Source organism: Bombus pyrosoma, linkage group LG3 (assembly GCF_014825855.1).
Source record: "Bombus pyrosoma isolate SC7728 linkage group LG3, ASM1482585v1, whole genome shotgun sequence".
In the NCBI taxonomy this organism is placed as follows: Eukaryota; Metazoa; Arthropoda; class Insecta; order Hymenoptera; family Apidae; genus Bombus; species Bombus pyrosoma.
In genome coordinates, this window is record NC_057772.1 from 9,215,277 (window position 1) to 9,230,576 (window position 15,300).

Here is a 15,300-nt window from a genome sequence, read left to right on the forward strand (position 1 = left end):
TAGCGTGCGTTGATATTTCTGCAACTTCTTCTCGTCTCTAACCCTGCGAACGTTATTAGAACATTGTTAGAAATTAATTGTCGGAACATCAGTATTGTGAAAATATAAAATGCATCATTCCAAAAGTATATTGTATACGAATTATGATCCAAAAGAAACGACCAATGATCAATCAACTCTTTAGAAAAAAAAGTTGAGAAACGTAGAGACTCGACAGACATCTGGCAAACATGAGATCAGTAATTTGGCGTGGCAAATAACGATAAATTTAGGAGCAGATTTTATTTTGTTAGAAAATGAAAATTGTCCAAGGTACACGTATTATAGAATCAGTAACTCTCAAATTCTCTCCTACCGCTAAAAGAATGAAAAAATATGAGAAAGAAATACATTTCCTTTTCATCTCATTTGTTTTTCCAGGTTCAGAGAATCATGTGTTTGGTTAATTACAATTTTGTAATCAAAAACTATCTTTGACAACAAAACAGACAAATCTATGACACTATCCCCAAGTTGATGCATATCACGATAATAAATTAAAAAGAAGCATATTGTCTTCTGTGCAAGATATGACTAGGACATCTTTAAAAATCAATGACCAATCACAAGGAAATTTCGACGATAATAATTTTCATATAATTTACAAATGATTTATCAAGGTTAAAACATGGTATTGTTTAATTGTCATACAAGGTGTGTGGTTTATAGAAAATAATTGCGCTTGTAGGAAGAGCACGTTTCGATATCCTTTCATCATGTATGAACAAAAAAGTTATGCAGCCTCGAAAAGAAACTATCATACTTGCGATAATAGAAACATCAACCCAGATGGTACTTACGAGATGAATACTGACAGAAATTTGTTTGTTTTGTATTCTTTCTGTATTATCTTATATTAACCTTTTTCTATTAGAAATTACTACAGTTTATAAACATCCAGACGTTACTTATATCTGTGAATATATAAAAGACAAATTCTATTTTGCAACGTTATACAACGGTCGAAAGGATGTAAAAAGCACATCTAATATCCATTTCTTTACAATCGATGACGAGCTAATTTACAATAACTTTTACTACGATTTTGGCCCTTTAAACCTCGCCTGTTTATACAAGTAAGAATTTAAAATCCTTTTATACTTCCAAATAATATTTTCATATGTCCCTCGAGTATTATCTTCTGATAGTGTCCACCATGTCTGTAATAATTTATAATTATATGAAAAAAAAACAAAATTTGAAATAATAGTTTCATAGAATTATTTTTTGTATAATTAAGAAAATTCGTATTTAATTATACTGTTATACAAATTATACGATATTATATAGCCTGTATAATTAAATAAAAATAATTGAATAAAAATCCACAAATTCACAAATAATTGTAATAAGGTTGAAAACATCGGAACTACTATCGAATCGTAATACTGTTAATAATGTTTTTTACAGATACTGCTGCAAAGTAAGTAAGAAGCTCGAGAGCCCAGGAAATGAGCATAGACAAATCGTGCACTATACATCACAACGAGATCACAAAAGGGCAAATTCCGCATATCTGGTTGCCTCTTACGCGGTATTATACCTGAACAAAAGTCCAAGAGAAGCTTACAACATTCTTTTTATGGGAGGTGAAATTCCTATAAAGCCATTTCGAGATGCCTCTATGGGATCAGCAATTTATAGTATTCATTTGTCAGGTGATAATTTAGCGTGGAAATTATAAACTGGAAAATTAATTCTACTAATTGAAATTAATCTTATATAATCTATTTTATAAGAATAGATTGCTTGAACGCGCTTAAAAAAGCAGTTTCTTTCGGTTTTTTTAATTTTTGCGACTTTGATGTGGTTGAGTATGAAAAGTACGAGGACATGAGAAACGGTGCCTTAAATTGGATGGTACCACAAAAGTTCCTGGCTTTCGTTGGTCCAAGTACGGAACCAGGCACACCTTATCATCCACCTGAGTGCTACATTGATTACTTTTTAAAGAATGAAGTCACAGCCGTGGTCAGATTGAATAAGAAAGCATACAGTGCATCGAGGTACAAATCTAATCTATAATCACAGAGTTCTTAATAATTTCAACTGATGATTTTCAAAAATTCTATAAGATTATCTAATTGTAGAAGAACTACATTATTTATTGCAAATATTGACTATTTCCTAATCTTTAAGATTTATTACTCTATTAATACTGAAAGAATTATATTTCCCTGAAACTCTCAGATATTATACGATTACATAATTTGTTATGACTCTAAGTTTAGAATGAAATTAAAGTGATGCTTTAAAAATAGATTCACCGATGTAGGGATCACGCATTACGATATGTTCATGCCAGACGGCACGGTACCACCGAGAAGAATACTGAATGAATTTTTGCAACTAAGCGAAAATACCAGCGGTCCAATAGCAGTTCATTGCAAAGTTATTTGAAGTTTTTAAACAATTTTCTAATCTATCTTCAAATTTTATTTACCATATGAATATTTCATATTTCAGGCTGGATTAGGAAGGACAGGTTCATTAATTGCCGCATATTTAATAAAGCATTATAAAATGACGGCAAGAGAAGCTATTGCCTGGATAAGGATTTGCAGACCTGGTTCCGTTATTGGACACCAACAAGCCTGGTTAGAAAATATAGAGAAAAATTTGTTGAACGCTGGTCAACAATATAAGTAATTCATATTTCTCTTATTAGATATAAATAGTAATATTGCAATAAAGATTTTTGATCACTGAATCAAAAAAACAACCTTAACCCTTTAGAAACTGATAGGACAAAATATTTCAAGGTAACTGTTAAGTATCGCTGAATCATTATAATTTGTATTTTTCTGGCATCATTGAAGTTCATTAAAGCATAGGATCTCGTTGTAAATTGAAATTATTTCATTTTAAAAATTATATTTAATTTATTATTATTATATTATCGCATTATATTGTTGCCGTATGTTATATCATTGCATTTATTATTGAAAGAAAATCCGTCTTGAAAGGGTTAATACAGAGAGGAATTGCCTTTCTTACTATTAATTTTTAATGAAAAATAAAAAAGGAACACTTGACGTATAAATAATATTCAGTACATACCTATATACATCATGGTGATGTATCGTTCACAGACTGAAGTATTATGGCGATGGTGATGTAATATTGCACCATAAACGCGGAATATATTCGATCGCAAACAAGTTGGAAAAGAAAATACACTACATGCCTGATGGAGGCTGCACAGGTAGGACTTTACGTATCTGCCTAAAATCAACCAATGATCGTATAAGAAAAGAGTATACAAGCAATAGATTTTTTTATTAGAGGCTAGTAAAGATTTTACCTATGAAAATTGTAATTTTCAATCCAACCCTTACATCGAAGATCTTCAATTTCTGCTTTGATGAGAAAATGATGATCTAAAAAAAGAAAATAATTAGAGAAAAAAAATGGTGAAAAATGTTAATTTTAAATTAGGGTTAGGATTACATTAAATTACGGTGGAAATTTTTCAATGTAAATTTGTATTGTTTCAGAACCAAACTACGATAGTCTGCCGATAGAGAAAAAAGGCAAAACGAAATTTACGAGAATTTTAGGTACTTATTCAATATTTTATCATTTTCGTACTTTATTTCTTAATTTTTAAAAAACACAAGTAAAAATATGCTTCTATATAACCGATATAAAGTAATACATATACATAGTACATTACACTTTTTAACAAAGTATTCTTTTCTAATTGAAAATTATGTTTCTAAGTTAATTTCATATAATTACATCGAAATTTCAGTAAATCTTTGGTATTCTAGTATAGGTCTGCTGACCTTGAAAAACTAACATATAATATTTTGCTCTGTTACATTACAAAAGCTATTGAATTATATTATTATACCTTTATACAAACCATAGTAGTTGAAATCCTCATTATGAAAGAGTGTTGGCGTCATTTGTAACGTAAAATTAGGAAAAAATTCAAGAGTACGTCGAAGCGTGCAGAAAGAACAATCGCGCGCCAAAACTGCTTCAGAACATGCTCGCGCATCTCAATTTCGATTACTAATCGATCGAGATTTCTTACCACGTAGAAGTATATACAATTTTAACGCTTATGATACCTTAACGAATGAAATAATCATAGAAATTGAAACAAAAAATTAATACAAAATGTATCTTTATAAGATTTCAACGTAAGAACACATTTATTTACAGAACAATCATTATCAATTTCTTGTCGATTATTCAATACTTCATATTTATCGATAGCTACGCGCGCAACCAATATGAATTGGAATTAATAATGAATCGAAATTAAATTAAAATAAAATTATTTATGAGAACTAACGACTCAGAAAATAACAGGGAATCATTAAAATATATTTCAGCGAATATTATGAGTTTAAAGGAAAATATCAATAAAACAAGTTTTCGCGCCAATAGATCTCATACCGAGCATTCTGCGCGCGCATCCAATTTCAATTAGTTTAATTTACAATTTCTAACGTAGTGGTAGTGTTCTTTGTCTTATGCAATTTTCTTGTTATTTATCGACACTACGATGGAACTTGAATTATGCAGTCATTGTAAAGGTATCTTTTAGTGCATGTATAAAAGGTAAACTACAAACTTGAAGAATATAAAAAAGAATTTAGGCTATGTAACTAATCTACATCGTTGAATAAATAAATAAATTTTGTCCTATGCTATGCAGATATTATAATAAAATTTTTTTTCTTTTTTTGCGCATAGGAAAATTAAGAAATTTCCGCGGGACAGACGATTCAGAACGAACTCCACAGAAATACAGGGCTACGGATCCATATATTATGACACAAGGAGATAGACTAAACGAAATCAAAATGAACAAATTCAAATCATCTCGAACTTCAGAGTCGCGACAAAAGAATTGCATCTCCCATGGATTGGACGTTTTGAAAAACGCGCGTCGAAGGAAATAAGTAAGTAAACATAAAAGAAAAGAAATTATTTCGTTCAAACACGAAATTTACTTCTTCCTAGTTTAATTTGAATTATAATTGAGATTTTTTCAAACCATACAAAATATATATATTTTTATAATTAATATATAATATTAATTAATATATAATATTAAAATATAATATATAATATTAATTAATATATATATAATATATATATAATTTTTTGAAAAGAAAATACACGAGGATCAGTAAAGCCTAAAAGAAATATTGAAGGAAAAATGATTTATAGAAAATTTTTTTACATGATTTTATAATCCATTCAATACAAAATGATTCGTCCTTGTATAAACTAAATAGAGAGATTTCTCGGGAAGAATTATCAGAAATAATTATATAGAGAATACAATTTCTAAAAGATCCACTGATTTTCTCTTCCTCTGTATTTTAATTCTACCTTTTCTTTTCTTTTTTGAACATGTGTTATTGCATCGGTGAATGTTTCAATGAAGCTTGTTTAGAGAATTTTATGCTCTATATATTTACTTGAAAATAATTTCCACGCAAAACTGTTTCGACAAAAACGGGAGATATTCCATCAAAATAGGATTTTGAGAAACAAGAACAACTGCAGATCAACACGCAGATCCGCGTCTCTTAAAGCTTTTTTTGTACAATTATGCGTCAATTAGCACTTTTCTTCAACAACATTATTTATTCCATCGCTTTCACTTTTGAATCCCTATCGAATCTTGATATATATATATATTGAGATCATTCGATATTTCAAGTTTGAACTTTAAAGGAAATATCATCTGTGTCCAATGGTGGAAACAGAAGGGTACAATTTACAGAGATTTATATCATAAATCATGGACCACAAAATTTCTGCTAATTCGGTAAACAGGAAGGAAAATCGTCACGAATCTGTGCAGTTAAAAGTGACAATCAAAGTAATTCATCGTTCATACTTCGCGCTCCAATCTCGAACGCATTTTTTGTTATTTATATTTTACGATTATTACTCATTACAGATCTTATAATCGCTGTAGATTATCAACTATCAAAGTTTATATGATACATAAAACATATTCGCTTTTATACCCTATGATTAGCAGGAAACAAGTTCATACAGGGTATATACAATTGTGCAATTTAACATCAACGTGAAATCTCGAATTTATAGAATAGAAAAAGAAACGAAAAGAACTTTCCTTCTGGCATCGTAAGCTAGTGACAAATTCATGATATAGTATTCCATATTACGCGACTAAAAGATTAAAGACTAATTCAGTTTTGTGAGTACACTTATAATCACAAGAATTATGTAACGCCACAAAAATTGTATAAGAAAGTAATTAGTTAATTATCCTTTCTCTTTTTCTTCTGTTCTTTGTTTGTGTTAATGCAAAGAAGTAACTTATTTAAATATTTCAATTTAAATATTACATAATGTATTGCGCTTTGAATTTTCGTCACGTATCACAATGATAAGAGTTTGATAGATAAAAGCGTAAAAAACAGGCCATGAATTTAATTCCTCCAGCTCTGATAAATACTTTTTTTGTTATTCAGTGCATAGTTTTATCATTTTTTGATAGACTTACGGTTTTACATTCAATTCTGCACAGATTGAATGGATAATGCCATTCTAATATGTATAATATATATTATGCCTATTAATTTGTGTACCCAAAACATCGCTTTTGTGTCATCATTTATCTTTTTTTGTTTCTATTTGTCTGTTATCTTAAACACGCGTTAAAAAATTTTGGTTTCTCGAAAGTTAGATATCATTTTTTTTATTTGCACTAAGCACATTATAATATTTTACTGTCATGTGTTATTAATCGTTACTGTTGTTATAATCATAGGTTTATCATTAACTATCAAAATTCTTATTATCTTTTGAAACTACTCCCCTTTCATATTTTTTTTTTCTTTTTATTATAGAGCTCAGATATTACAATATTCATCGCTCACGCAAGATCTTTTTTTTTAATTTTTAACTATATTTAAAACTTATAACCAAAAGATAAAAACAGTATATTAAATATGATATTATTGAATATTGCAGACACTTGTACCCCTTAGTTGATCGTCTTTTTGCTTTTTTCGTGATATTTATTCCTTTTTTTATTTTGTTTTGTTTTATTTCTCTGGGTTTGGATATTCCAGGGAAAAAGATTTATGTATATCGTTACAAGCAACAATACATGATATTCAAAATGATATCCCTTGATTTTCTGAGCTTTAAACCATCATTGCATCCTTCGTAATCTCCCTCTCTTTTTTTTCTTTGTTTTTATGTAAAGTTCTCACTATTTCAATGTTGTTACGTTAGTGTTAAAAAAAAAAAAGAAACTGCATCAGGATTTTGCATGCATTTGCACTCCCGTTACTTCTTTTTGCATCATACAGTCTTTTTTCAAAGGTGATGTTATGCAATTTCCGACAGAGTTGAAACATGCCTATTTTTTGTTTGTTTTCATCTTTTCAAAAACATCATTCCATCAATTGCTCCTCAAAGAGCGCTTTATAATGCACCATATTGTATAAATTATCAAGGTCACACAGCTCTGTATAAAGTTACACTCGCGATGTGTTGATTCGCCATGACTTCGACGATCGCGTCGCGTATACCATAACAAAACGTACACCCAAATGGATTTGTTGTGTTCGTCGAGGAAGCACGGTTCAATACTACTGGCCGTGCACTAGCCTTCAACTGTTCGCTTATTCTATCCCATTTCGTATAGGCAGTGATCTAAAAAACAAACGATCGTTGAAATTATCTTAATCTCAAACACTTATCAAACATTTATCAAAGACTCGTTGAAACTGCTATTATTTGTTTTAACTAAACATCTCATTCAGAAATATATCGTACCGTAACTGGAGAAGGGGAAACATCTATAAGTTTCCCAGATTCGGTGGAATTATTTTCTGGTGGAAGAGTTAAAGAAAACTCGCAACGATGGTACATGTTAAAATTATAATGCCCCGGGTAATTTGTGTGTAGCACGAACTTCTTAACACACTGGGTTTTGGCATCAAATAAAACATCCTACAAGAAATGACAGAATGTTTAGATATATATATATTTCGATCTGCTGATTTACTTTTTTGAAGTATGGAATAGTTATTAAGAGAAAAATGTACCAATCCTAAAGTAAAATAGTTGTAGAAGAAATCCGACCGTCTTATTTTATCGCGTTTGTGTGCGTGAGGGCTATGAATGCGCATCTTATCCTCGGCTTTGAAAAAGACTCGAGATGGTGCTCCCAAAGCACTCAGCACATCTTCACAAGTGTCACCAAATAACACCTATAATTGTGTATGTTGTACAAAAAATAAGAACACAGCATAGAGCAAAGTTCAATTGTTATAAATTTAAAAACTTTCTCATTGCTATAATGACCATACAGCTCACTTTAAAGGGCACTTACAATGTTTAAAGAAATTTAGGCTATACAATACTTTGGAGTAAAAATTCTACTACAAACTAAATTATAAAATATAACCTCTTTGGTTAAGCAGCGTTTTTTTGGCTCCAGTAATACCCTTGTTACAGAGCTACCTTCTGTGAAAAGGTGCAATCTAAGACCTCGTGTACGCATTTTGTCTCTCATGACATCTGCCTTTTCTAAATACAAATTGTTATGATAGCAAACCTAACAAAATGTGATTATGTAATATTAATCTTGCTTAGATATTCGTATGTCCTGTTCTATAACACCAACAAAAAATAATTACAAGTGGCAGAGGTGGTGGTGGTGCCTTTAAGTTATGCTCATCGCTTCCACCTCCAGCACCCATGTTACCAACATAAATAGCTGTTTTTGCCACAAGGGGAGATGTTCCATTTGGGAATTGCAATGATCCTAATCCATGTGCATATCCAGGTTGGAACTTTGAATCAATGGGGAAGTAAAACGATAGTCCTCGGAAATTTAACACAAATACCTAAAAACCAACATTATTTGATTGCACAGATTTTTACTAATCGTTTACATAAATGGAAATACTATACTTGTTTATCACTATCGTAAACACCAGGATGGGTTGCTCCAAATGAATGTTCAATTTGTTCAATAGATGGCAAAACCTCTGGTGAATTGAATGGCAAACCACAGTATTTGAGTTTAACTAATTTCATGTTATAAATCTCAATTATTTTGAGCCTTTGCACCACTGGGTCGAATATAAGCCGAACTCCATCATGAGGTAAGTTTATTACTAAATCTACATCTAAAGGATTCTGCATGTATAAAACATACAATTTAATTCCACATTAATTATGCTAAAGTAAAGAATATGATAATAACATATAAATCTAATTTTTATCAATATATACTTACACTATCACTATAAAGTACTTGTACTCCCCTTATAATGCCCACTTGGGATTGTATTATCGATACAGATTGGGAAAAATGCATGCCTGTAAGAATAACTCTTTCTTAAAAGTAGACCACACATTATCATTATTTCATGAATTGCTTATATTAAATTATATGCGCATCAACATAATTATTTCAAATAATATCATGACTCCCATTAAACTCATATCTATTTATAAAGTGATATCTTATTAAAGCGTGAATTTCCAATTAATTACTAGCCAATTAATTGACAATCCAGCAGCAAAAGTCCAAATAGCGAGGCAATACGTGTAAACAATTACATAATAAGCAACAAAATATTTATAATGATCACCATTTTCTTTGTTTACGCGCGATTGTCAAACGAGGTGTTTACAAATAGAATGAAATAGCAAAGTATGAATGCTGACATGACGACAACATCAATAAAGTTCAATTTGAAAAAGAGGAGAGAGTATAACAGAAGTTCTCTGTTTGTTTTCCAAATTATTATGAATTAATTTGATGATCGTAAAATTACGCGTAATACGACGTAGCCGCGATACATCGCGAGTATTTCGTCACTTGCCTAAAATAAATTCCCACTGCTCGCAGCCGAGGGATCTTTCGGGCACTACTTCGAGTTCCAACATCTCTAACCGATTCCTTTTGTTATTTCCCTTACTTTTATAAATTAAACTAAAACAGAATGCACCACGCGTCTCCAAATATCATGAGAACTGCGTTGTTCCTTTGTCTACGTATCGCACTGTTACTAATCACCAGATAGCCATATTGCTTTCCTAAACAATAAACCTCAACACTCTACTCTCACTGCTAGCGAACTGTCACCGAACAGCTGATACGTGCCGCGAATTACGTGAAACAGAATCAGACTATCGACTGTGTACGGAAATGTCGCTATTTCGAAGAAAAACTTTGTTTCTCTCGCTCTAGATGCCGCCACACATGCGACTCCGTCGGCTAAAATTAGTAGCGCGAATATTTGAATTTTGCTTCAAAAACCTTTTCCTAGAAACAACAAAAATTTGAATTAACAATAATTACTTACAATAATTACAATAATTACTTTGCTATTTATTCAAGATGTTTGATTTTGTAATTTTAATGTAGACGATGTTACGTTATGTCGTGATATATTTGTTGTTTTAAAAAAATGTATATCGACATTGGAAAATTGGAAATATTGATTGAGAAGTTTTATGTAATTATACGTGTTGTAAATAAAGCATATACGAGAAAATAATTTAATTTGTAAGCGAATTACGTATTATTTTCATTGATCACATGCTAATCATGTTGGCGTATCTTTTCTTCATTCGCGCCGCGATACCAATCACGTGTTTCCAATTACGAGATCCGCATTGTAAAACATGTCTGAGATCTTTCTTAATTCAAATTTAATTCAGTAGTAAATATTTACTCTTTTTATTATCTTTTTTAAAATCCTCCAACAGGAATTGTTTCCTGTTTCCTTTTTCCTCGAAATGTTTTTATTTTATTATATTCTAAGTTTCATCAAGTTTAACGAAATAAATTTGGAATAATAGACAAGATTCTTAATAAGCGGACAAAGAACACTCGATTTAGCAAGTTTGCAATAAAAACGATACAACTTCCCTTTATTATAAGATGTCGGGGTTAAAGGTCATAGATAATAGAATCTTGTACTCTTTGTTAACCCACGCCATGGGGGGTTTTACGATCGTAAATACACGAAAGAACTTTCGATAGAACAATTGGAAATCTTTGCATGAAAGAGTCGTTTCAATCATACTTTGTTATAATAGAAAAGAAATGAAGAAAATATATAGAAAAATTTTTCGATTATTTATAAAATACTTCGATTCTTCATAAAAAGGAGGAAATAATGTGATGTAAACAAAAAGCCTCTTGATTGTAAAAATTCATTTTATGGAAAGTATCAAGGTTTGTGATAAATATATTGGAAATTTGAGAATGTAACGCAAAAGATAGTCAAAACATAAAATAATCTTTCCTGAAATATATATGACGCATTCTTAATGAAAATCATCCGGATAACAAAGTGCGGTCTTAAGATAACAGTCTGCGAGAGATTCTGCTTACGAATTGATAAATTAAAAAATATAAAGATCATGTGTATATTTTATGCGTGAACTAAAAACTGTAAATAAAAAGATAATCTTGTTTAGACTGTCCTTTATCGAAGCTTAAGATTTCACAAATGCACCTTTTTATTTTTATAGGAAGATCAATGTCTCTACTCTGATACAAAGAAATTTCTAACTTTCTACTGAATAAATAATAGAAATTATAAATCTATTTGAAATCAATATTAATCAATATTAGATAGATTTTGCGATCAACGTGAATCAAAATAGATAAACCTTCTTTCTAAAAACCCAATAAAGTATAGTTACAAAAGGCAGCACTGAAATACTTTTGCTGCATAAAACCATCACTACAATAAATATTATAAATTTATCCGAAACTAACTGTCATCGTTAGTAAACAATTGAGATAAATTTATCATTCTCTGAATGAATCTTAAAACCAAGTAAAATACTTGAAAAATGTGAATCGTACCTACTTGGTAAAGCTAAGAGAGTTACACTAAATGGCCATTACAACGGGAATATTTTCATCTTATACAATTATTGTTACATTCGAAAGATATTTGAAACTATATAATTACTATTATTGGTGGAAACTACAGATAAATTTATCGGTCGCCTGAAAGAATTTTAAAACGAACGAAAGCATTTGAAGAATGTGAATAACGCTCGGTAAAGTTACAAGTTCTAACAAAACGCTATTGTTACGATTGAAATACTTTTTCCTCGTGAAACGGTTGTTGGTGCATACATCGCGCGGTCGTGCCCACCATGTTATGCAATCAATTATGATAACCATATCATGCGCTACATAGTCGAGCCTCCAGAAACGTCAAGCCACGCGTGGCTTTTCTCCGAGTATGTATGCGTTCCGTATTATGTATATTGTATATGTTTATGCAAAATATATCGATAACTCTGTGACACCGGGTCGAAGCTATCGAAGTCTAGAAAAATATGAGAAAAAGATGAAAAGGGGAAGAATGAAGGCGATAAGAGACGAGCGATTTCGAGGAATTCATTCGAACCAAAACACAATGACTCTTATTTCAATTTCATCTTCGATTCTATCTGTCTTTCTCAAGAACTACATTTATTTAGTTGTTACACGAAGACCACAAGTAAAAGTATCTTTGTTAATTTTCTGATCTTAATGTCACTTTACGACTAAAGGAGGATATTTTAGCATATAATAGATAAAAGTGAAAAGAACCTATTAGATTCAAAATATAGTCGATGAAGATTTATAGGAACTAAATATATAACAAACGATATTTTAATATTCTCATGAGCAATGTTTTTGCTGTTTTAGATTTTCAAAAGATTTGAGGAAACCTTGAGATACTTATTCAAGTCTGTACTACATTATACAATTAGTTTTTAATTATTTTTAGGGAAAATGTTAGTAAATGCACATATAATATAAAAACTGAATAAACGTACTTAATTTGGAATTCAAATAGAAAATAAAATTATTTGAAGAAACATCGTAAAAAGACTTAGGAATATCTGAATAAAAAGAATACGATTCGACGATAGTTTAAATGGAAAAACTAGTAAAGTTGTAATGTAATGTAATGTAAAAATTAGTATAAGTAGTATTAGTAGTAGTAAGAAATGTAATTAGTTTAATATACAATAAATCTTTACAAATTAATTAACCTCAATGCTATACTGTCGCTAAAGAATCGAATATGTTTTCTACTCCTTTATTTAGAATTGTAAAAAAAAAATGAACCAGCATACGTGGTAACTCGAAACAAAATAATTAATATTCTCATGTGTTTACAAAACCACTATTAATAAATCTAATACGAGATTGAACGCAATATATCTATAACTATTTATGTACAATTTTGTTGGACGCAATCGCGTTCTATTCTTTCTAGCATCCTATTAAAATATACCTATTAATTCGAATCAATTGACATGATTGCTTGACAGGACAAGGTCCACGGTATCAACTTTACGAAAGAGTCAGGTAAACAAAATACGCAGATCAATGTTACATGGTACAAACGTCTCATCTTGATCCGTAAACATTCTTTTACTAAAAAGATCCGGCTTCATCGATGACTCTTGACATAGGATCTTCGTGGATCGAGAAAGAACGTTACCAAAACTATGAAACTGTATCTATTGAACTATATATACATATAACAGCAAGATTGTGAAGAAACAAAAAACAATAAATAAAACGTAAAAAAATCACGTTATTGTTTACCAACTACGTATCTCATCAATACGTAAACATCGATAAATGACATGGTAAGAGGACTTTGCAACATTACAACATTATTTTTATTAACACGGTTCAATTTTGTAGTCTGACTCGTGAAAAGATTCGTCCGCTTGTAGATACCTTTCATGAATATTATCATGTGTGTTATGTGAAACATTTTGAAATTTCATCAACACTGTTATGTGACTCGATTGTTATGATTGTATTTGTATTTGAAATCAATCTGAAAATGTATTTTATTACTCTCAATTACCCTTTGATCTTTTTTGTTGCAGTAAAATATTTATCGATAAAAATGATGGAAGAGGTGATAAAAAAAAATTCATCTTCGTGCCTGTTATCTTTCTTTGTTTATGTTTGTAATTTGACTGATAAACGATATAAATATCGTTTAGATTTCTTCATAAATTTCTGGGCAATTCGTGCACCATTCAAGACTTGTTTACACACCTGTACGCATTCGATTAGCATAAGCGAGCTACTGTTTTGTCGTTACGAACCTTTCTTTGTCTTTTTCCGCTCATCTCGATGCATCGATGAATAATCTTCTTATATCGCGAAGATAGAAAAGAAATTTTGTGACGTTAATACGTAGCATTTTATACAAGGGATAAGAGTTCGATCAGCAAGCCTTAGCTGTTCGGGGAAAAAAATTTTCCCCGATAAAAAAGGAACAACGTGCACGCAACGTGAGTGGCTGAAATACAAAAGCTGTTATCTCTACTCAGCTGAAAAAGCATTCGGTCATGATCCTTTTATCGTTCCCGATGGTTTCGCGAGATTCTTCGTGTTATATTCCGTGGTCTGGCTCGCGCAGACACGCAAACACCACTGGGCTAATCATTAATTAATCGGACGGGGTGAAAAAAAATGCTGGATGTTGATAAACTCGTTGAATGTTACCTTGAAATGAGACATTAGCTAAATAAATCATTGCAACAAAATCATGAAGTATACGATTGCTGTGTTTGCAGGCAGTTGAACGTATAAGCAATTTCAATTTAACTCAGTTGCACTTTGTTTGAAACAGCTCGACTTAATGCAAGTTAGATTTAGCGTAAGTCGATTCAGTGTAACTGATTTCACAATGTAATCGATTTAAATTAGTTTAAGTCGATTTATTTCCATCTAATTCAGTTTATGGTATAACTTAGTTTAATTTAACTTTTTAAGTAAATGTTAACTCAATGTAATTCAACTTAACTTAGCTCAAACTGAATCTAATTCAATTTAAACTTAATTTAACATAATGTAATTTAATATAAAGTCAGGATAATCCAATCTATTTCAATTTGATGCAATCTGATTCTATTTAATTCAACTTAATTCGATTCTAATTCTATGTAGTTCAAATTGACATCGTCTAACTTACTTTCACGCAACTTGACTCAGCTGTAATTCAATTTAATGAAATTCAAACACAATCTGACTTAGCTCTAAAATTAAATTAATTCAACATGATTAAACTTGACTTAACCTTGACTCAACTTCGTTTGAACAGAATGTAACTCAGTTTGTTTCAAAACATACGATGCTACCTCGTTTTCTGATATTTATAAAAAAAGGAATTAAATAATCGATTTATCAGAGGCTGACTTGTACCGGAGATATAGGTCACAAGTATGTACATATAAATAAAT

At 30.6% G+C, this 15,300-nt stretch overlaps 2 protein-coding genes across 2 annotated transcripts; one reads left to right on the top strand and one right to left on the bottom strand.

The window, feature by feature from the left end:
• The first annotated feature begins 662 nt into the window (after nt 1-662).
• Nucleotides 663-5,051, top strand: LOC122565763 (dual specificity protein phosphatase CDC14C-like). The gene is made up of 9 exons (XM_043722075.1): nt 663-831; nt 914-1,115; nt 1,450-1,697; nt 1,784-2,045; nt 2,301-2,430; nt 2,506-2,684; nt 3,132-3,244; nt 3,537-3,599; nt 4,750-5,051. Exons 1-9 carry the CDS (start codon nt 756-758, stop codon nt 4,956-4,958), a joined length of 1,482 nt encoding a protein of 493 aa, XP_043578010.1. The 5' UTR covers nt 663-755; the 3' UTR covers nt 4,959-5,051.
• Nucleotides 5,052-5,894: 843 nt separating this feature from the next.
• Nucleotides 5,895-10,171, bottom strand: LOC122565764 (PHAF1 protein CG7083). Its single transcript, XM_043722076.1, has 8 exons — nt 9,891-10,171; nt 9,299-9,381; nt 8,971-9,198; nt 8,694-8,903; nt 8,462-8,611; nt 8,100-8,264; nt 7,828-8,004; nt 5,895-7,704 (listed from the first exon to the last, which is right to left on the bottom strand). Exons 1-8 carry the CDS (start codon nt 9,952-9,954, stop codon nt 7,507-7,509), a joined length of 1,275 nt encoding a protein of 424 aa, XP_043578011.1. The 5' UTR covers nt 9,955-10,171; the 3' UTR covers nt 5,895-7,506.
• Nucleotides 10,172-15,300: the final 5,129 nt, after the last annotated feature.

Coding starts and splice junctions, on each gene's coding strand:
- LOC122565763 (XM_043722075.1), top strand. CDS start 756: ATGTATGAACAAAAAAGTTATGCAGCCTCGAAAAGAAACTATCATACT. Junction 1,116..1,449: donor AACCTCGCCTGTTTATACAA/GTAAGAATTTAA, acceptor TGTTTTTTACAG/ATACTGCTGCAAAGTAAGTA. Junction 2,431..2,505: donor CAATAGCAGTTCATTGCAAA/GTTATTTGAAGT, acceptor TTCATATTTCAG/GCTGGATTAGGAAGGACAGG.
- LOC122565764 (XM_043722076.1), bottom strand. CDS start 9,954: ATGTTGGAACTCGAAGTAGTGCCCGAAAGATCCCTCGGCTGCGAGCAG. Junction 8,904..8,970: donor TTTACGATAGTGATAAACAA/GTATAGTATTTC, acceptor GTTGGTTTTTAG/GTATTTGTGTTAAATTTCCG. Junction 8,005..8,099: donor ACTATTTTACTTTAGGATTG/GTACATTTTTCT, acceptor CATTTCTTGTAG/GATGTTTTATTTGATGCCAA.